Source organism: Leiobunum rupestre, chromosome 5, assembly GCF_980474605.1.
Source record: "Leiobunum rupestre chromosome 5, qqLeiRupe1.1.hap1, whole genome shotgun sequence".
In the NCBI taxonomy this organism is placed as follows: domain Eukaryota; kingdom Metazoa; phylum Arthropoda; class Arachnida; order Opiliones; family Sclerosomatidae; genus Leiobunum; species Leiobunum rupestre.
Genome location: NC_143388.1, coordinates 43,482,260 through 43,506,366, shown reverse-complemented (window position 1 = coordinate 43,506,366; position 24,107 = coordinate 43,482,260). Strand labels below are relative to the sequence as shown.

General features: G+C 39.4%; 1 protein-coding gene across 1 annotated transcript; it reads left to right on the top strand.

The window, feature by feature from the left end:
- The first annotated feature begins 1,987 nt into the window (after positions 1-1,987).
- On the top strand, positions 1,988-2,499 carry LOC149945154 (uncharacterized). The gene is made up of 2 exons (XM_090176394.1): positions 1,988-2,194; positions 2,269-2,499. The coding sequence occupies exons 1-2, from the start codon at positions 1,988-1,990 to the stop codon at positions 2,497-2,499; spliced, it is 438 nt and encodes a 145-aa protein (XP_090032520.1).
- Positions 2,500-24,107: the final 21,608 nt, after the last annotated feature.

Sequence of the window (24,107 nt, the reverse complement as noted above, 5' to 3'; positions counted from 1 at the left end):
AATGCTACTTGTTTTGCGAATTTTTGGATATTTATATCACTTGTAAAATGTCAAATATTTGCTAGTTAAGCTCGTGTGAGACTACTATTTAGAACTGCCGGGCCCAATTGCTATAAAAACCAAACAGTAACTCGGCTGCCCCATGGCAAAACCATATAACCAACAAATTTTTGAAAAATTAGATTTTTACGCATCAGTATTACTAAGGCATGCACAAAAGTACTGTAAAAGTTTGAGGTAAAAGTCACAAATATTTAACTATTTATGACTTCAAATATGGTTTTAGATTTTATAAATTTCGCATTAAAAACCACGTTAAAATCTTATAACTTAGCTTTTGAAAAAGTCAAATATCTCAAAATTACGTTCGTGTGGGTTAAACGGTTTTGCCATGGGACAGCCGAACTCTATCTCCAGTTTTCGTTGGCGAGCCACTTGTTCCGCTAAACATCCACCCCGGGTGGTTAAACCAGAGGGAAGCTAGCGAACACGTGGCGTCGGTCAAGATAACTCTTAAGTCTTAACCTTAGAGCTTTAACTCCGTATAAAATACAGACATTTGATATTAATAGTCAATTTTGGATGAAATAGCCCATCGGATAATTAAGGCTGAATATAAGACATATACATGCATATCCTGGATTACTGGGCCGTAAAAATCAAACTAAAATTAGCACGGTTGATAGAATATTTAAAATTAATCACCAAATTCGTTTAAATAACGGGTTAATTATCGTTTTTAACAATTAAAGATTTCCATTTAAAAATAATCAAGAAACGTATTTTATTTTATTAAATTAAATAAACTTCCATCGCAGTTAAGTTAACTATAACGTTTTGGATACGTAGATAGAAATCATGAAATATTTATCTGAGAATTGTTAAATGTTTTTAATAATAATCAACGAAGAAGGATAGTAGACCAAAAACGATATATCTATTAATTTGGAACGTTGCTTTTTCTTCCTGGGATATTTTGCACACAACAAGATTCTAGAGGTAAATGGTAACGTATTGCCGGCTGCCAAACCATCATCAGAGATTCGGTTACCGCCAATTGACCTTCTGATGATTGGTGGAGAATAAACAAAGTGGCTCACCTTTCACGATTTGTTTCTGGCTACGGTCCATAAAAACACCTCTCTCTCCGGTGCCTAGAAATTACATTATTTGAAGAATTTCACGTACGCCGATGCCGGCCGCCTGATACATTCCCTCCATTTAACAGACGGAAACTATGCCGAAGCATGGACATTCTCAACAACCGGCTTATTAATACAAGAGAAGATGTCGATGAACATGTCAAAAGCCTCTTCAGCCAGGCGTCAATGAAGGAAGAGAGTGCAACGGCTCTACGCTGTATCATAGATACCACGTCAGAATGTATCAGATCCTTCAGGAGCCAGTCCAGCACGGGGATGCGATTATTCTCTACATCGTAAAAGAAAAACTCGAAACGGAGTCTAGACGCCAATGGAAACTATCGTTAACTGGGTCCAAACGTCCGAAGTTTGAAGGACTCACTACGTTTCTCGAACAACGTGCCAAAGCTTTGACTAATTCTGCCCAAGGAATATCACGAACCAAAGATGTCTCGAATCAGAAGAAAACATTGTCATCACACCATGTGGCCGTCAAATCCAAATGCAGCATCTGTAGTGACGACCATCCAATTTTCAAATAATCAACATTGATCAAGGCTATTTAGACGAGAGATGGACACTGGTAAAAAGGCACTCTCTTCGCTTTAATTGTCTTCGTCAAGACCACCAAAGCGGGAGCCTGTAAGCGTTGCAATTTGAAACACAATACGCTACTACACCGAGACACAGAAGATCTAAGGTGCACGAGTTCTACGAGCAAGACTCATGGTGAATTACGGGCCTAACCACTCAAGCAAGTGTCTTCATCGACAAACGTTCACTCCTACACTTTAGATGAACAGTTGTCTAAATTTTGGGAATTGGAAGAGCTAATCCCAAGGAAAATGCTAAAGTCCGAAGAAAGACTATGCGAACGTAACTTCGAACACATGTATTCCCGAGATCAGACTGGAAGGTTTACAGTTCGGTTGCCGTTTAAATCAGCGCCCACGGAGTTTGGAGACTCTAGGAAAACAGCCATCCGAAGACTGTCGAGTATTGAAAAAGGCTTACAGGCAGATTCGTCTCTTCTAGATCAATATAATGGAGGAGTACCTCGACATGAAACACATGGAGCGCATTAGGTAAGCCTGCGTCCTACTTACATCATCACGCTGTCATTAAGGAAATAAGCAGCACAACGAAACTGCGAGTCGTCTTCGATGCATCGGCCAAGACATCCACCGGCCTATCCCTCAACGACATTCTACTTGTGGGAACTAGACTGCAATTCAATCTGGTCACTCTGCTAATGCGCTTTCTATCATACCCCATCGTTATAACGGCAGATATCGCCAAAATGTACCGTCAGATTCTAATGCATCCAGAGCAAACCGACTGGCAACGCATTCTCTGAAGACCAAATCATACGAGTCCAATCCAAGAGTATCGTCTATTGACACTTCAACAGCTGTCTCGGAACACAGAACAAGTCTTCCCGTTGGCATCAGAAGCTCTCTCTGAAGATTTTTATATGGATGACTTAATGACTGACGCATTCACGACATTCAAAGGTTTGGAACTCCAAAAAAATCTGATCCGATATGGTCTAGTGGCTAGGATATCTGGCTTTTACCCAGAAGGCCCGGGTACGATTCCCGGTATAGGAGCTTCTCTTTATATTTCACCATTGGTTATATTTTCCTTATCTCGATTCTTTAAAAAACGGAGTTGTCATGCCTTACAAACGCGCGCATTGGTGAGAGAGTAGCAACTCCTTTCATCCGATATGGTCTAATGGCTAGGGTAACTGGCTTTCACCCCTAAGGCCCAGATGCGATTCGCGGTATCGGAGCTTCTCCTTATAGTAAACCATGGGTTATATTTTCCTTATCTCGATTCTTTAAAAAACGGAGTTGTCATGCCTTACAAACGCGCGCATTGGCGAGAGAGTAGCAACTCCTTTCATCCGATATGGTCTAATGGCTAGGGTAACTGGCTTTCACCCCGAAGGCCCAGATGCGATTCGCGGTATCGGAGCTTCTCCTTATAGTAAACCATTGGTTATATTTTCCTTATCTCGATTCTTTAAAAAACGGAGTTGTCATGCCTTACAAACGCGCGCATTGGCGAGAGAGTAGCAACTCCTTTCATCCGATATGGTCTAATGGCTAGGGTAACTGGCTTTCACCCCGAAGGCCCAGATGCGATTCGCGGTATCGGAGCTTCTCCTTATAGTAAACCATTGGTTATATTTTCCTTATCTCGATTCTTTAAAAAACGGAGTTGTCATGCCTTACAAACGCGCGCATTGGCGAGAGAGTAGCAACTCCTTTCATCCGATATGGTCTAAAGGCTAGGGTAACTGGCTTTCACCCCGAAGGCCCAGATGCGATTCGCGGTATCGTAGCTTCTCCTTATAGTAAACCATTGGTTATATTTTCCTTATCTCGATTCTTTAAAAGACGGAGTTGTCATGCCTTACAAACGCGCGCATTGGTGAGAGAGTAGCAACTCCTTTCATCCGATATGGTCTAATGGCTAGGGTAACTGGCTTTCACCCCGAAGGCCCAGATGCGATTCGCGGTATCGGAGCTTCTCCTTATAGTAAACCATTGGTTATATTTTCCTTATCTCGATTCTTTAAAAAACGGAGTTGTCATGCCTTACAAACGCACGCATTGGTGAGAGAGTAGCAACTCCTTTCATCCGATATGGTCTAATGGCTAGGGTAACTGGCTTTCACCCCGAAGGCCCAGATGCGATTCGCGGTATCGGAGCTTCTCCTTATAGTAAACCATTGGTTATATTTTCCTTATCTCGATTCTTTAAAAAACGGAGTTGTCATGCCTTACAAACGCGCGCATTGGTGAGAGAGTAGCAACTCCTTTCATCCGATATGGTCTAATGGCTAGGGTAACTGGCTTTCACCCCGAAGGCCCAGATGCGATTCGCGGTATCGGAGCTTCTCCTTATAGTAAACCATTGGTTATATTTTCCTTATCTCGATTCTTTAAAAGACGGAGTTGTCATGCCTTACAAACGCGCGCATTGGTGAGAGAGTAGCAACTCCTTTCATCCGATATGGTCTAATGGCTAGGGTAACTGGCTTTCACCCCGAAGGCCCAGATGCGATTCGCGGTATCGGAGCTTCTCCTTATAGTAAACCATTGGTTATATTTTCCTTATCTCGATTCTTTAAAAAACGGAGTTGTCATGCCTTACAAACGCACGCATTGGTGAGAGAGTAGCAACTCCTTTCATCCGATATGGTCTAATGGCTAGGGTAACTGGCTTTCACCCCGAAGGCCCAGATGCGATTCGCGGTATCGGAGCTTCTCCTTATAGTAAACCATTGGTTATATTATCCTTATCTCGATTCTTTAAAAAACGGAGTTGTCATGCCTTACAAACGCGCGCATTGGTGAGAGAGTAGCAACTCCTTTCATCCGATATGGTCTAATGGCTAGGGTAACTGGCTTTCACCCCGAAGGCCCAGATGCGATTCGCGGTATCGGAGCTTCTCCTTATAGTAAACCATTGGTTATATTTTCCTTATCTCGATTCTTTAAAAAACGGAGTTGTCATGCCTTACAAACGCGCGCATTGGCGAGAGAGTAGCAACTCCTTTCATCCGATATGGTCTAATGGCTAGGGAAACTGGCTTTCACCCCGAAGGCCCAGATGCGATTCGCGGTATCGGAGCTTCTCCTTATAGTAAACCATTGGTTATATTTTCCTTATCTCGATTCTTTAAAAAACGGAGTTGTCATGCCTTACAAACGCGCGCATTGGTGAGAGAGTAGCAACTCCTTTCATCCGATATGGTCTAATGGCTAGGGTAACTGGCTTTCACCCCGAAGGCCCAGATGCGATTCGCGGTATCGGAGCTTCTCCTTATAGTAAACCATTGGTTATATTTTCCTTATCTCGATTCTTTAAAAAACGGAGTTGTCATGCCTTACAAACGCGCGCATTGGTGAGAGAGTAGCAACTCCTTTCATCCGATATGGTCTAATGGCTAGGGTAACTGGCTTTCACCCCGAAGGCCCAGATGTGATTCGCGGTATCGGAGCTTCTCCGTATAGTAAACCATTGGTTATATTTTCCTTATCTCGATTCTTTAAAAAACGGAGTTGTCATGCCTTACAAACGCGCGCATTGGCGAGAGAGTAGCAACTCCTTTCATCCGATATGGTCTAATGGCTAGGGTAACTGGCTTTCACCCCGAAGGCCCAGATGCGATTCGCGGTATCGGAGCTTCTCCTTATAGTAAACCATTGGTTATATTTTCCTTATCTCGATTCTTTAAAAAACGGAGTTGTCATGCCTTACAAACGCGCGCATTGGTGAGAGAGTAGCAACTCCTTTCATCCGATATGGTCTAATGGCTAGGGTAACTGGCTTTCACCCCGAAGGCCCAGATGCGATTCGCGGTATCGGAGCTTCTCCTTATAGTAAACCATTGGTTATATTTTCCTTATCTCGATTCTTTAAAAAACGGAGTTGTCATGCCTTACAAACGCGCGCATTGGTGAGAGAGTAGCAACTCCTTTCATCCGATATGGTCTAATGGCTAGGGTAACTGGCTTTCACCCCGAAGGCCCAGATGCGATTCGCGGTATCGGAGCTTCTCCTTATAGTAAACCATGGGTTATATTTTCCTTATCTCGATTCTTTAAAAAACGGAGTTGTCATGCCTTACAAACGCGCGCATTGGCGAGAGAGTAGCAACTCCTTTCATCCGATATGGTCTAATGGCTAGGGTAACTGGCTTTCACCCCGAAGTCCCAGATGTGATTCGCGGTATCGGAGCTTCTCCGTATAGTAAACCATTGGTTATATTTTCCTTATCTCGATTCTTTAAAAAACGGAGTTGTCATGCCTTACAAACGCGCGCATTGGCGAGAGAGTAGCAACTCCTTTCATCCGATATGGTCTAATGGCTAGGGTAACTGGCTTTCACCCCGAAGGCCCAGATGCGATTCGCGGTATCGGAGCTTCTCCTTATAGTAAACCATTGGTTATATTTTCCTTATCTCGATTCTTTAAAAAACGGAGTTGTCATGCCTTACAAACGCGCGCATTGGTGAGAGAGTAGCAACTCCTTTCATCCGATATGGTCTAATGGCTAGGGTAACTGGCTTTCACCCCGAAGGGCCAGATGCGATTCGCGGTATCGGAGCTTCTCCTTATAGTAAACCATTAGTTATATTTTCCTTGTCTCGATTCTTTAAAAAACGGAGTTGTCATGCCTTACAAACGCGCGCATTGGTGAGAGAGTAGCAACTCCTTTCATCCGATATGGTCTAATGGCTAGGGTAACTGGCTTTCACCCCGAAGGCCCAGATGCGATTCGCGGTATCGGAGCTTCTCCTTATAGTAAACCATTGGTTATATTTTCCTTATCTCGATTCTTTAAAAAACGGAGTTGTCATGCCTTACAAACGCGCGCATTGGTGAGAGAGTAGCAACTCCTTTCATCCGATATGGTCTAATGGCTAGGGTAACTGGCTTTCACCCCGAAGGCCCAGATGCGATTCGCGGTATCGGAGCTTCTCCTTATAGTAAACCATTGGTTATATTTTCCTTATCTCGATTCTTTAAAAACGGAGTTGTCATGCCTTACAAACGCGCGCATTGGTGAGAGAGTAGCAACTCCTTTCATCCGATATGGTCTAATGGCTAGGGTAACTGGCTTTCACCCCGAAGGGCCAGATGCGATTCGCGGTATCGGAGCTTCTCCTTATAGTAAACCATTGGTTATATTTTCCTTATCTCGATTCTTTAAAAAACGGAGTTGTCATGCCTTACAAACGCGCGCATTGGTGAGAGAGTAGCAACTCCTTTCATCCGATATGGTCTAATGGCTAGGGTAACTGGCTTTCACCCCGAAGGCCCAGATGCGATTCGCGGTATCGGAGCTTCTCCTTATAGTAAACCATTGGTTATATTTTCCTTATCTCGATTCTTTAAAAAACGGAGTTGTCATGCCTCACAAACGCGCGCATTGGTGAGAGAGTAGCAACTCCTTTCATCCGATATGGTCTAATGGCTAGGGTAACTGGCTTTCACCCCGAAGGGCCAGATGCGATTCGCGGTATCGGAGCTTCTCCTTATATTTAACCATTGGTTTTATTTTCCTTATCTCGATTCCTAAAAAACTTTGTTCTCATGCCTTATAAACGCGCGCATTGGTGAGAGAGTAGCATCTCCTTTCATCCGATATGGTCTAATGGCTAGGGTAACTGGCTTTCACCCCGAAGGCCCAGATGCGATTCACGGTATCGGAGCTTCTCCTTATATTTAACCATTGGTTTTATTTTCCTTATCTCGATTCTTAAAAAACTTTGTTCTCATGCCTTATAAACGCGCGCATTGGTGAGAGAGTAGCAACTCCTTTCATCCGATATGGTCTAATGGCTAGGGTAACTGGCTTTCACCCCGAAGGCCCAGATGCGATTCACGGTATCGGAGCTTCTCCTTATATTTAACCATTGGTTTTATTTTCCTTATCTCGATTCTTAAAAAACTTTGTTCTCATGTCTTATAAACGCGCGCATTGGTGAGAGAGTAGCAACTCCTTTCATCCGATATGGTCTAATGGCTAGGGTAACTGGCTTTCACCCCGAAGGCCCAGATGCGATTCACGGTATCGGAGCTTCTCCTTATATTTAACCATTGGTTTTATTTTCCTTATCTCGATTCTTAAAAAACTTTGTTCTCATGCCTTATAAACGCGCGCATTGGTGAGAGAGTAGCAACTCCTTTCATCCGATATGGTCTAATGGCTAGGGTAACTGGCTTTCACCCCGAAGGCCCAGATGCGATTCACGGTATCGGAGCTTCTCCTTATATTTAACCATTGGTTTTATTTTCCTTATCTCGATTCTTAAAAAACTTTGTTCTCATGCCTTATAAACGCGCGCATTGGTGAGAGAGTAGCAACTCCTTTCATCCGATATGGTCTAATGGCTAGGGTAACTGGCTTTCACCCCGAAGGCCCAGATGCGATTCACGGTATCGGAGCTTCTCCTTATATTTAACCATTGGTTTTATTTTCCTTATCTCGATTCTTAAAAAACTTTGTTCTTATGCCTTATAAACGCGCGCATTGGTGAGAGAGTAGCAACTCCTTTCATCCGATATGGTCTAATGGCTAGGGTAACTGGCTTTCACCCCGAAGACCCAGATGCGATTCACGGTATCGGAGCTTCTCCTTATATTTAACCATTGGTTTTATTTTCCTTATCTCGATTCTTAAAAAACTTTGTTCTCATGCCTTATAAACGCGCGCATTTGCGATAGAGTGGCTTCTCCGTTTATCCGATTTGGTCTAGTGGCTAGGATATCTGCAGCTCAACCAGAAGGCCCGGGTTCAATTACCGGTATCGTAGCTTCTCCTTATATTTAACCATTGGTTATATTTTCCTTATTTCGATTCTTAAAAAAATTGTGTTTTCATGCCTTATAAACATAAACGCGCGCATTGGCGAGTAAGTAGCAACTCCGTTCATGCGATATGGTCTAGTGACTAGGATATCTGTCTTACACCCCGAAGGCCCGGGTAATATTCACGGTATCTGATTTTCTCCTTATACTTAATCATTGGTTATATTTTCCTTATCTCGATTTTTAATAAAACGGTGTTTTAAATTATATAATAGATATATGGATAATATTGTGAAAGATAAAAAATTAAGTAGTAACGTAATTTGAAAACAAAATTAATGAAATAACTTACGATGTTAAATTTACATATAAAGCCGATTCCAACGGTTATTTACCGTTTTTACCTCTCCGAGGGGACTTTGTACCCTAGGAGGGGTTATACAACCACCGTGTCTGTCTGTGGGTCTATTTGTCAGGCCTGCGAACGCGTTCGCATTTTCGGGGCAAAGCGTAATCACTGCGTACCCAGTTTCTTAGAATCAAGGAAAATGTTTTCCAAAAGCGGCTCTTTTTTTGTCATTGGGTGTAGAATAATTTTTTTACCGGCCAGGATTCGAACCCGAGCCCTCTTGAACGATAGGTGAGCGTTCTACCGCAGAACAACGGATACAGTTACGTTTCCGAGGAGAGGTATATTTTAGCTTGCCAACTTGTTAGACTCAGAATTAAGAATAGAAGAGGATAAAATTATGACGAAAATATATCAAAAACCGACACACGCTAAAAAGTTTAAGTTAATTAAAAGTTTAAAATTCAAAATAGAAACGATTAGTGACGAACCGATTAGGGATAAAACAAGTTGGCAAACCAAAATATACCTCTCCTCGGAAGAATTGTCCCTAGTGGTATTAATTTCTCGAGATAACCCTTAAAGATATATCTCCGCAATTTAGAGTTATTTGTTAAAAATATTAACCCATTTCTATCCCGCCCGGTATAAAATTTTAATTATAATTAAAATAATTGAGACGAAACGACCAATTTTAATTTATTCAGAATATCATAAGTTAAGTAGTTACAACAGTAAGTTAGACGTACTATAACAATGCACAATTGAATTAAACCCTTTTACAGAACAAGTTTATCAGTTAAATATAATACGAAGCAAATTTTAATGAAAGAAATATCTACAGAGGCTTTTTGGAATTACTCGCTTACGAAATACTTGCCGCATCTTTAACGCTCATTTTATTTCAACACTCGCCCTTGATGAAGATACCGTAGATATCTGGTAGTGGACGACTCGTTCACTTCCTGTTGACGTTGTGACGCATACCACATGAAAAAGACCAATTCCGTCCAATTTCCAATATCATATAATGACTCGCACACCCAAGAAATCATTGACTGCGTTAGAAATCGTAGATATCCAAATATCCACACCAAATGTATTTACAAGAAGCAAAAACCTTACCATCAACAAAGCACAGAGAGCCACTTGACTAACCGCCAGCTTTTAAAGCAATTAACGTTAAATTGTCTCCTTTGAATTAACAGAACTATATATAGGTCGTTAAGAAAGTGGACCACCCACAGGGTCTACCCTTTAACCCTCTAATCTCGGCTGACTGCGCTAAAACAAGATTTAACCTTTAAAAAATATCAGATTAGGCCTTCATAAATTCATTAATAAAAAAAGACTTTATTACCTATTATGCTTACGATGCCTGTCTTAATTTCCGTGAATCTAAGCAGCTATCGGTGGTTCTGTGGTAGAGCGCTCGACTGCCAAGCCGAATGGTCTGGGTTCGAAACCTGGGTGGCGCATTTGTTTTTAATCAATAGAGAAACGCTAAATTAGAATTTCTTCGATGCAATAATTTCAATTTCAATTCTATTTCAATTAAACCAAAATTTCCTACTCTATTAAATACGCTTCCGATAAAGCTGAAGGTCTAATTTTCAATAAGGCGTAACAAGTGTCGGTGGTTCTGTGGTAGAACGTCCGCCTGTCAATCAGGAGGTCTCGGGTTCAAATCCCGCCCGATGCGATCGCAAATTGATACTAAGACGAATACCGTGTACAACTGGTGGAAACCCTGCCATTGGACGTTGAGAGGTAGCATTACACTCAGCACTCGGTCCGTCCCAAAGTCATTAAGAAGAAGTTGGAGAGAAAACGCCCATATAAACACAACAGACTCAACAGGCACAACCATCAGAACACAAACACAACAAATTCAACACTCACAACCTACGCATAAACATTACAAAAACGTAATACACCAAACCATCACGACGGTGAGCGAAAAAACACCATCCAAACCAAACCGCAAATGCATCCGTTAACGCTCACCGTCACACGGTGGTTTTGCCAACCCTTTGAGAAACTGCGTACGCAGTGATTACACTTTGCACCGAAAATGCGAACGCGTTCGCAGTCCTGACAGACAGACAGACCCACCCACAGACCCACCCACAGACCCACAGACAGACACGGTCGTTGTATAACCCCTCCTAGGGGACTTTGTCCCCTCGGAGAGGTAAAAATTAATGTTAGATCAATTTAAAGATTGTAGATACCCTCAAAATTGTGTAAAAATATTTTTGATGAGTAAATAATAATAAAAAATGGTCCTATAGCAAAAAAAGATAAAAATAATGAATTAAAAGAATAATTAAACTTAGTACTACCAAAAAATGTGGTGGATTTTATTTCTCTTTAACTTCATTTGAATTGCTTGTGTATTTAACGTTATTTAATAGTAAACACGCTGGAACCGTATAGGAACCGTTTAGGAACCGAAACCGATCGGTCCTAAATTTTGAGAACCGGAACCAAAACCGGAACCGATAAATTAAAATTTTTAAGAACCGGAACCGTAACCGTAACCGATAAAGCAAAAATTTAGGAACCGGAACCGGATCCGGAACCGAGATAGTCCAAAAAAGTGGAACCGTTGCATCCCTAGCACTTACTTATAGAAGCCGTGTTTGGCCAGAAGTAATTAATAAGTGTGGCATTTACTTATCGCAGCCGAGTATGGCCAGAAGTAATTAATAAGTGTGGCACTTACTTATCGAAACCGTGTATGGCCAGATGTAATAAATAAGTGTGGCACTTACTTATCGAAGCCGTGTATGGCCAGAAATAATAAATAAGTGTGACACTTACTTATAGACGCCGTGTATGGCCAGAAGTAATAAATAAGTGTGGCACTTACTTATCGAAACCGTTTATGGCCAGAAGTAATAAATAAGTGTGGCACTTACTTATCGAAGCCGTGTATGGCCAGAAATAATAAGTGTGGCACTTACTTATCGAAGCCGTGTATGGCCAGATGTAATTAATAAGTGTGGCATTTCCTTATCGAAGCCGTGTATGGCCAGAAGTAATTAATAAGTGTGGCACTTACTTATCGAAGCCGTGTATGGCCAGAAGTAATTAATAAGTGTGGCACTTACTTATCGAAGCCGTGTATGGCCAGAAGTAATTAATAAGTGTGGCACTAACTTATCGAAGCCGTGTATAACCAGAAGTAATTAATAAGTGTGGAACTTACTTATCGAAGCCGTGCATGGCCAGTAGTAATTAATAAGTGTGGCACTTACTTATCGAAGCCGTGTATGGCCAGAAGTAATTAATAAGTGTGGCACTTACTTATCGAAGTCGTGTATGGCCAGAAGTAATTAATAAGTATGGCACTTAGTTATCGAAGCCGTGTATGGCCAGAAGTAATAAATAAATGTGGCACTTACTTATCGAAGCCGTGTAAGCCCAGAAGTAATTAATAAGTGTGACACTTACTTATCGAAGCCGTGTATGGCCAGATGTAATTAATAAGTGTGGCACTTACTTATCTAAGCCGTGTATGGCCAGATGTAATTAATAAGTGTGGCACTTACTAACTTATCAAAAGTTATTATTTTCCGAAAAAAATTATCATTAGGTTCTTCGGTATACATCACAAAGTCTGCCCATTAAAAAAATTTGACCCCCTTTCTCCTAGCACTTGAAAGTAGTAATTTGATTTTCGGTCCAATTGAACAGTTCCACTAACATAAATGACTGATCTTATATTAAAGTCAAGTCATTTTCTTTTACCATTAGGTTGTAGGTTTCCACATAACATTTAAGAGCTATGGCTCTAACTCTCTTCTCTTCAATATTGCGTAAGGTAATCTTGGGTATCTGGAATAGGAAATATATTTCAATCTTTATAAAAAAATATAAATTACTGTTAACTTACCTATTCATTATCATGGGATTGAAAATAGTATCAACTATCGAGGTTGGAAATTTCTTTTCTTAGCAGCGTAAAATTTGTCCAAATAAGGAACTAGTGATTCTTCATACCCTTCATTTCTTTATCAATCATTCAATGGCTGACTAGTTCGTGAATGAAATTGACTAGCTCTTTAAATGGCACTGGACTTTTGACAAAAGTTTACGCTTCAGTTGGGTCAAAGTAGTTATTTTATGTCAGAGCTAAACAATGGGAAGATAAATGTAATATTTTTGACATTTATTCTTACATGGGGTGGAAAAAGTTATGTAATTTCCATTTTGTAATCTTGAGTAAATTCGCAATTTTTTTCCATTTGTACTTCGTCAGGAAGCTACAGCAATGTGTGTTTTACCTGAAATATGTACAGAATGAATTAATAGACACAATTAGAATTAACACTTTAATTCATCCGTACGAAGCAGTATTCTATAGCTATAGCTCTATTGAAACCTTTCATATTCCTGTTGCTTGAATGGTCAATTTCACTTTTCTTTTGTACAAGATAGTCAAAAACGTCAACAGCTGTAAATCTCGGATTAACAGAGGGACGAGGTTTTTTAACCAGTTTAAAATATCATCAAGTAGCGTTGCATCGCAACCTCATTTCTCTGAAAATTACATGATTAATATTCGTCTACAGTATATTTTCATGTTAAGTTTACCACGAAAATATTTGTCGTGCCTTGGGTATTAGCCTAGCTGATTATTATTATTATTATTATTATTATTATTATTATTATTATTATTATTATTATTATTATTATTATTATTATTATTATTATTATTATTATTATTATTATTATTATTATTATTATTATTATTATTATTATTATTATTATTATTATTATTATTATTATTATTATTATTATTATTATTATTATTATTATTATTATTATTGAATTTAAGCTCTGTCTTTCTTTTTGCCTTAGGGATTCGCTTTCGAGTCGATGTAGTGAAATTTTGCACTTTTGTTATTAATTTAAAAATCCAGAAATGTTGGATGTGCTTATAAACGTTTTAGCACGTGCCAAAAATATGAAAAGTGGCCCCAAGATATCGTTTATTTTACCAACTCCAGGGGTAACGAGTGAAGCCAAGGAACTTTTGGAACTTTTAAAGCCTTTAAAAAAGGCCACGGATAAGTTTCAACGAAGAGACTAGCAAATGAACTAAGATTTCCGCGTCTTGAAAAGATAGCGAAAAGATTTTTGGCTGTGCCAGCGTCATCAGCGGATATCGAACAAACTTTTTCGATAGCAGGATCTCTACAAAGAGCACATCGAGCAAGACTAACAATCGCTCATATATCAGACATCCTTAACCCGTGCAACGAATAATTATAGAAGGGCGTGGCTTATAAATTCCATTTCAATAACACCCTAGTCGGGAAATGTAGCTTAGGCTTCTTGTTTGATTTTACACTAGAGACAATTATTGAACTAGTGAGCTAATACACAAGGGCTGAATGTTTACTTTTTAAATTTCTCACTTTCCCTAGTGTTGAAGTGTAATTTATTTTTAATATTGAAGTTATTAAATACCAGGCGAATATTATATTTTTTAAATTTAGGGAAATCTTCGTGCTTTGATGTTTTTTTTAACTTCTTCCTTTAAATGTCCTTCATTGGATGATTACCAACTCTTGCTTATTTACACGAACGTATTTTCATAGCAGGTTTTGAAGAAACGTTTTACTGAACCACAATTAAAAATAAGATTTTTGTGGTTTATCGGAGATAAATTATTATTATTATTATTTGTTTCAACCAAAATGAATAACTGCTGGGAAATAAGTTTGGTGAAGGAATTTAAATTTTTCAAACACTGTCTCAATCCTCGGCTTGCAAAGGGACCACGGTCCGAAAGCTCGCCCATGTAAATAAATAAATTTTAGCCATGAAGTATCTATCAAGTCTTTTTATTACGGAATTTTATTTTATTTTAAATTCTAATTCCGCATGAGCCCGCAAGTATGAAGGGCAACTCCTTCTTGCTTGCGACGCGAGCTCACTGATTTCCCTCTTCTTTCCCCTCTTGCATGGCCAATTGAAGGGCTGCCACGACGTCACCATTGTCAAGTTTCTCGTGATGACGCATGTTCTTGAAATAACTCCAACATTAAGCGTACAGTGTCATCTAGTGTTATTTTAGCGAAGATATATTGCAATGCCATTTATTTTTCATTTGTTATTCAAAACATTTCAAAAGCCGTCTTTTTACAAACCAAAACGTAATAGCCCTTAAACAATGTCATCTACTTTAAATTTAATTAACTTTAGAACAACATCATATAAAATATAAACAATAATTAAAATAACCATCCTGAAAAATCTGAATCTTGTTTGAAATTAAAACCAAATAAAAACAGAATTGCTTTTTACAAGATATTTATAACATATTCAGCTTTAGTGTACAATTTATTCAAATAAATTTACATAAAAGAACAGCCAACTTTGACCACTCATTTACACGGGAAAACTGGAAGAGCTTCTTGAAGTAACCAATAAGTGACGAATATTCTTTAGTTCGTTTAATGAATTAAATTCTGCCAAGAAATATTAACTTGTAGATCATATGGAATTTTGCACCTAAAGGCCATAAGGAAATATAGCCTATAAGAGTAGCGAACGGGTGATTTTCAGTTTTGTCAGTAGCTACTAAGCGGCTGGAGCTTTGTCCCAACAGCCAAATGAAAGCGGTGGAGATAATTACACCTTTTATGTTGCTATAATTGGCTGAATTCGCATAGGGATGGCGCCAAGGGCTCTTAAACACTTTTGGAAACAGCTGACACCAATTCGCTATCCCTACAGGCTTTTCTCCAAATCACAAGAATAATTTTCATAAAATAAATAAAGTTTTTTAGTGTTTTTTGAAAATTTCTGGGTGAAACCCAAATATCCTAGCCACAAGACCATATCGGATGGACACTTATGCTTCTCTCTCGTGAAAGCGCGCATTTTTTAGGCATGAAAAAACGTCATTTTAGAAATCGGGAGAAGGAAAATTTAACACAAGGGGAAACAAAAGGGTGAGCTCCGATACCGGGAATTGAACCCGGGCCTTCTGGGTGAAAGCCAGATATCCTAGCCACTAGACCATAGCGGATGGAAACTTATGATTCTCTCTCGTGCAAGCGCGCATTTTTCAGGCATGGAAAAACGTCATTTTAGAAATCGGGAGAAGCAAAATATCAGATAAAAGGAAACAAAACGGTAAGCTCCGATACCGGGAATTAACCCGGGCCTTCTGGGTGAAAGCCAGATATCCTAGCCACTAGACCATATCGGATGGACACTTAAGCTTCTCTAACGTGAAAGCGCGCATTTTTCAGGCATGAAAAAAACGTCATTTTAGAAATAGGGAGATGGAAAATATCAGATAAAAGGAAACCAAAGGGTAAGCTCCGATACCGGGAATTGAACACGGGCCTTCTGGGTGAAAGCCAGATATCCTGGCCACTAGACCATATGGGATGGACACTCAAGCTTCTCTCTCGTGAAAGCACGCATTTTTCAGGCATGAAAAAAAACGTCATTTAAGAAATCGGGAAAAGGAGCACTATAATTCTTTGCTGTTTTACCCCGTTGAACAGGCAACATTAACAATTGGTGCAGAATAACTCCACCTATATTACAAGCAGCCAATCCTGTAGGGTCTACTAAAACCACAAGAAGTGTATTTTCAAATTAAGAGCGTAAAAATATCCTAAGAGTTCTTATCAAATAACGTTTCCCAGTTCCTCCATATCCACCAACAAAAATAAATAATCCTTCTATCAAAGAATTAGAGCCACTTAAATGGTGAGCAACTTTGTCAAACACACTTCTTTGATCAGTTTCCAAATATACTTGTAAACAAGATAAGCTGTCAGTAGTTATAAAGGAACAATCATTGAAAGCTACATTAACATTATTCATTACAATTTCAATATCTAACAATTCTCTACCTTCAATAGCAATGTCAGTGTTACCTTCCACAAAGATAACTTCAACACGTGAAGTATTTTTTCTTAAACCTTCTTCCAAATCTTTCTCCGCCTCCAATAAAATAAGAAACTTATCATGATCATTTCCTTTAACTTAGGTAAATTGCTTTCGAAAGACGCTTTAAAAGATGTAAAGCTACCAATTAAAGAAATCTCTTCTCTCCGTGGTCAGAAATAACTTTAGCCACGATACAAATTTTCAAAACGTAAAGTTAAAAGAACCACCTATGGACTGCATTGCAAAGGATGATAAAATTAGCGAATAAGAAGATTAGTCCATTAAGAAAAGGGATAAAAATGCTAAACCCTAAACAAATTTTAAGAAATTAAAAAACTTACAAATAGCTCGTACCGATAGGTTTGCTCGCAAACAAAATGACGGGAAACTTGGACCAAATAGATCTCCGAGCGAAAAACTAACTAAAATAGCCAGAATTTCCAACGGTAGACCGGTGTTGTCCTATTTGGAACTCATCAGTACCGTGCGGGAAATCTGGCTGGCAATTATTACACCGAAAAGAGAAACTAAGCCTAAACATTAAAAATTTCAAAACGAGTGGCGTAGCGACGAAAAGCCTCTGACTCAGATTGTTTGGATCGAGTTTGGGATGTTTTATCAAAAAAGAGATTCACTCTCATGTTTACAAACCCAACCCCATTCTTTAATTAAAGTACTTCAGAAAGCCCTTTGGCGTTTAACTTATTTGGAATACGATTATAGAACCTCGCCCAATCATATAAAGAAATATCTTATCGACTATCATGTTGATCAACTAGCTGTTTTATGATTATATCAGTGCTATCAGGATCACTCAGCTTAGCGGAAGTCACGCATTTTTAATAAACTAGGGGGCTCTGTGCTGATAAAACAACTTGATTACGCAATAACTATGAAAATCAATTTCATTGTAAATCTCGTTAATTGTTATACTTATATTGTTATGATGTTTCTTTTAGTACGATTTTTATCCACAAAACATTTATAACTTAGACATTATTAGTGACCCTAGTCTAAGACAGACGACAAGAGCTCGCCGCGCCTACAAACAACAACGTTAACTAGAGGAGGAATTCAAACACCCAACAATTTATTTATCGACGTACATCGAATTACCGATGATCCAAATATTGAAATAAACAAATATGCTATATAAAAAAATATTTTCATTTTTTAAAATTATTAAAAATTTACGAAACTACTTAACATTACAATTACTTTTGTTACTTATCGGGTATAGAGCACCTACCCGAGCACTTGCTATATTATCTCAAATCAAAAACTATAGGTCGTATCAAAACAAGTGATGTATCGTTTGAAAGGTAACAAGCACGCGACAAATATATACGAATTCCATCGAATAGGGTTGACGCGACGTTTCGTAGTAATGGGACCAAGTTAGGCTTAATTTTCTTCTTCTTCCATCTTCTACTGGCCGACCGCTCTACAGCAAAAACTACTGAACCGGTTTAAATGCAATTTGGTATACAGTTTTAAATTAAGCTCCCATTGTGTCCATCCAAAGGAGAAGTTCATATCTGGTGCTGAGTTCGAAAACAATAGTCTTGCGAGTGTCAGGGTTGGGATTGTCCGCCATAGGGCTTGTCGATAAATAAGTCCAGTTTATGACGTTTATGGGAATATAATTACAAATCTTGCCCTAGGGAAATAGATTAAACATTTGAATGCTACTGATTTATAGATTGTTTCTAAGTGAAAGAGGTGCAGTGAGTTCGAAGTGTCTCGCCAGTGTCAGGGTGGGCAGTGTGCCGGCAGAGGGCGGTAAACGATGCCAATGAGTAATAAACGCAGTACAAAAGTGTAAAGTTTAATAACAATCGTACAAGCTTATTCATTAGCATTAAAAAATGAATTAAAGAGCATTAAAATTAAAGTAAACAATATAACTTCTATTGTTATAAACAAAAAGGCGTAAAATCCACCCAAAAACCATTCGGTTAAAAATTGCAAGATCCTTTAAACAAAAACGTCACGTCCTATATTACTCTAGGCCATAAAAATAGTGAAATCAAATAACGGGCAAGATCTGTAATTATATTCCCATAAACGTCATAAACTGGACTTATTTATCGATAAGTGATGTGCTCTGAAGTAATATGCTAGACATTGCGCGTCCTAAGTGTTTTACTGAGTTAAAATCCTTTGTACAACCTCAAAACATTTCAAAGAGAATGGCTAATATTAGAATCGCATTGTATCAATTATATTGTTTACATCGAAATATATTATCAACTCTGTTTAAATTTACTCTTTTACCTTAAAAGCGTAATTAAATAAAGCAGACTAGTTGTTGACTGCAGTAATGACGTTACTGCAGTCAACAACTTGTCTGCTTTAAGTAAATTGCCAGTTTCAATAGTCGCACCGCCACCTATCGATAATGTACAGAAATGTTCGAGTACCACTAGTACGGACAGTTTCAGTAATTTTATCGAGTGTTTTTATTTTGTCTCGGTTGGCCAAGGTGGTACTTTGAGCGAGACAAGAATTAAACACGTGCCAAGTTATGATGACTCTGATTATTGAAACTCGCTTACTATGCTTTTAAAGTAAGAGTAAATTTAAACAGAGTATTAAGAATGGCCGGTAGGCCATTCTTATTTAAGGGTTCAGCGCGATTTCCTATGGCTAAAATTAATACAGCCAAGCGCAGGAGAAACAATAGTCGGGTCGCTAAAAATTTTAAGACTTTATTTTAAGCGATTTTCATGCCCAAGATTCAGTATTGTGGATGCCTAGCGGCATTATTCTTACTGTCAACAATTATTTTCGTCCAGTACTACAATTAATATTAATGTATCAGCGTTGGTGTACAGTACAGAGATACTCATACGGATTTGTTGCCACTGTCAACTTCAGCGAGAAATGTATTAGATACCGTTATTTAACGAAAGTTAGTCAACTGTAGATAAGAAGCTTCGTACTGTTATGAGTTAGTGTACCATTTTTGACATGGAAGGCCAACTGATCAGCTCGTAGCCAGTTTCCCGAAAAAATGCAAAAATAAAATTTTGTCCGTCTTCGAGTTAACGTTGATTTTCGCTCTTTACTCAAGAAATAATAAACCATTTCGTATGGAAACTTTATTTAAATCTCATTATTTATACGTAATTAAGTATTTTTTAAGTAACAATTATCATTATCGTAATTAATTTAATTGCAGTTTAATAGTAGTTAACATTTAACCGTTAAGCCTTTGCTTCGTAGAACCCGATCATATATTCTAGGTTAAAACTAATGTATTTATTAGTACCAGAAATAATTTTGTGGAAAGTGAAATTTAGTTAATTTGGTTTTATATCTTACATAAGTTTTTTTTACCCAGCTAATTTTTTTAACGAGGTAAAAAAAATTAATAATTGAATTTTGATTTAGGTGTATCCATTTAGCATTGTGAAAATAATTTTGAGAATTTTAATTACAGTAATGAAGTATGGTAAATATTTGAATAATTTTTAATAAAAATAAACGTTTTGGGCGTTCAAACTTAATCCTCTATGTAAATACGTCCTTATTATTCAAAAGCTTAAAGAGTGAGTAGACTGAAATTATTGTTATTTGAGAATCAGTAGTGTACGAGCCATACCGTTGTAAGGTAGTACAGCCAGAACAGGACTGGAGACCCACCATTCAAGTACTGTTGATAAATGTGCTTACTTACACTAAGCGCGTTAGATTTTTTTTGGATTTCTAATATAATATATATTCATATTAATTGCCTTTGTGGCAATTTTCATTTTGTAACGTTTTTATGGTTAAAGCTCAAATTACTATACTCCAACCAACTTATTCTATAACGTTAGCATTTTCAAGAACCAAACAATTAAACTAACTAATTAATGAATTATTTAACTAATAAGAAACTAGCAAATGTAGGATTAAATGAAACATAAACATGGATTTTAGATATTAAACTATAATAAGACACTTTAATTAATCATCAATAACACACTAAATAATACGCCCTGGCTCTCAAATTATATTCCCCAAACAATGAAATGATTACTAACAACGAAACCATTACTAACAACGAAACCGCGATACGTTCTAGTATACGCACGACTATCCCCGGTAACACTACGTTACATAAACCGCTAAATCGGTGGGCTAGCCCTATGGCGATTAACGCACGGGTTGAATGAGTATTTCTACTTATCTACATCGATGGTACGGCGACAAGGCCGGAGAGAGTGTTCTTGGCTTCGGGAGATGGTCATCGGATGGCTACGGCTGCAACTCCATCAGTAACGGGCATCTGCGGAGGCTGGCGGCTCCATAACGAGGCGACCTTGCTGCTTCCTTCCGGTGACCGGCCGACATCTATCGATACTTCGGCCAAATTGGTGACGATTACCGCTACTGCTGGTCCACAACGGACAGGGCTCCGAAGAGCTTTTTGGGCGCGTTAACTTTCACGAACTTTTTCCGGAGCAGAGTTTTAGGTATACTTTTTGGGCTTCTTCCGAGCCAGAATGTTTTTCACCACGTGCCCCCCCACTGTATATATACGGGCTCGTGTACTCCTAGCTACCACGCGCACTATTTCACTATGTTTTTGGTTTTTCCACGAGAGTCGCCATCGAGTCCCCTACGTCACAGAATTTTCCCAATGCTTTGGGATCGCGTACCACACCTACGTCAGTACCCCCCGCTGAGCCAGGAGCGTTACAATAAATGAAATACAATAGATTTAGAGAGCCAGGATTTTCCCCCAAAATATTTTAAACTATTATTTCGACTATATACCATGGTTGTGTTTTAAAAATATATACCTGATTAAAAGAATGTTGTTGGTTGGATGAATATTGGATTTTATATACAAAGACAAACGTCGCGCTAAAGCGCCTAAATATTCGTTACACTTCCCCCCAACTAGTTCCGAACGTCCCGAGAGGACACAAGTTAAGTAAAATTGTATGGAGGGTGGTAAAAGGGAGGCTTGCCTATTGCCTTTTTGAAGCGCGAGACCTAAGAGTCATTGGATGCGTATGGTAGTTATCACTATCGGAATCAGACTGATCCGGGGAGGGTGGGCGGAGAGGTTCACCAGCAGGGGCGTCACTGTCACGACCGATATACGGTTTCAATTGTCCCCAGTGTCTACATTCTGAAGCCTATACGTATGCTTCGACAGTTTTTCAGAAACTTTAAATGGACCACCCCATTTTGGAGCTAACTTTGCGTTAAATTTATTGGCCGCTGAAGATTGGGCGTGGGTTTTCATAAGGACAAGCTGATTTAGACTAAATTCGCGGTTGACCCGTTTCTTATCATAAATTTCAGCCTGACGCTCCTGTGCTACCTTAAGATTGGCCTTAGCTTTAGCAATTATGTCTCGAATTGTTTTAGCGAATGCGACTACTTCGTTTGGCGTGATTTCTAGAGTGACGTCTATTAGATCGTCTGAATTGGGTATTGGTTCCCCGGGCTCCCTAAGTTCCCGTCCAAAATTCAGGTATGCTGGAGAGCACCCGGTACCGTCATGTATGCCAGTTCTCATCCCCATTGCGAAGTGTTGCAAATAAAGATCCCATTTTTCGTGGTGATCCGCTACGTAGGACGCTATCATGTGGGAAAAATTTCTATTGACTCGTTCAGTTTGATTTGATTGCGGAGAATAAATCGAGGTTAAGCGCTGTTTAACTCCAAGGGCCTTAAAAACTTCTTCCATAGTTTTCGAAACAAATACCGAACCGTTATCACTAATGACGCGTTTCGGCAAACCAAAACGGGTAAAAACCTCTTCTACCAGCCGACTGACTATCATTTTTGACGTAGGGCTTCTTAATGGAAAAACCTCGACCCATTTGGTCATATAGTCAACGACTACTAAAATTTAGGTGTTTCCCTTACTACTACGAGGAAAGGGGCCCTTAAGATCCACCCCTATGACTTCCCAAGGAGAGCTAGGTTGGGCGGACTGCATAAGACCGCTAGGTTTCGACTGCGGGTTTTTGTAACACTGACAAATTTTACATGACTAACGTAACGAAGGACATCCCTAGTCATGCCCTCCCACGTGAAAGCCTTTCTGACCCGACCTAAGGTCTTGCTACAACCCTGATGACCGCTAGTAGGAATATCGTGGCTTACCCCTAAGACTGAACTAACTAATGAGCGTGGAGCTAATATACGATAATTATCTTCGGAGGAGTGTGGAGCTTCTATAAGCCTATGGACCAACTCGTCTCTAATTACGCAGAAGGGAGTGACCCTTTTTATCCATCGCGTTAGTTTTTTATCAACAGGTAACCCACTATTCTCTAAATATTCCCTTAAGGCCAAAAGTTTACTATCACTACGCTGGTGTTCAAGAATAAGACCATGGTCCAACCTCAAAAGTCTATCACCGGAATCGGCAACGCCGTTAGCGTCAACCATTGCCACGAACCCTTCAGAAGATGCCAGCATCTCCTGTTGCGCGTCGGGTATACGCGACAATGCATCCGCAACGACATTGCTCTTCCCAGCAATGTGCTTAATTGGAAAGTTCAGGGCCTGAAGCTTAGTGATCCACCGAGCGAATTTACCGGTTGGGTCTTTGGTGGTCAATAGCCAGGTTAAAGCCGAATGATCGGTCCAAACTTCGTAGTCTGCCCCTTCAACATAGGGACGGAATTTTTCCATAGCCCAAACGATACCGAGGCATTCCCTTTCTGTTGCCGAATAATTTCTTTCGGCGGGGTTCAATGACCGACTAGCGTAAGAAATTACATTCATTGGCCCCTTTTTGCCGTCTTCAGTGTATTGCTGAAGTACCGCGCCTAAGCCGTAATTTGAGGAATCAGTTACAATCACGAAGGGTTTTTCGAAATTTGGCGCGCTCATAACCGGCGCGGACGTCAAAGCGGATTTAAGTTTGTCAAAGGACACCTGGTGGTCCTCTTCCCAACTAAATTTCGCGTCCTTCTTTAACAAATCATTTAAAGGCGAAGCTATGTGCGAAAATGACTGCACGAACCTCCTATAATAACTTGCTAAACCGAGAAAGCTGCGCAACTGACGTATGTTGCGGGGAGGGGGGTATGACTTGACACTTTCTATTTTGGAAGGGTCAACTTGAATCCCATCACGCGTTATGAGGTGCCCTAAAATCACGGTTTCCTCTTGACAAAATTTGGTTTTAGAAGCTTTTACCGTGAGCCCGGCGTTAGACAAGGTTTGCAAAACTTTCTCTAACGTCGCTAAATGCTCTTCGAAAGAGTCGGAGATAAAAATCAAGTCGTCTAAATACGCCATCACGCCCACGTCACGAAGGTGAGAAAAGAGGACGTTCATCATACGTTGAAACGTTGCCCCCGCGTTTGTGAGGCCAAACATTAGGACTGTTGGATGGA

Bases quoted from the DNA above. Each gene is read 5' to 3' on its own strand.
- LOC149945154 (XM_090176394.1), top strand. From the start codon at position 1,988: ATGCTAAAGTCCGAAGAAAGACTATGCGAACGTAACTTCGAACACATG. The intron at 2,195-2,268 runs GTACCTCGACAT...GCTGTCATTAAG, and splicing joins TAGATCAATATAATGGAGGA to GAAATAAGCAGCACAACGAA.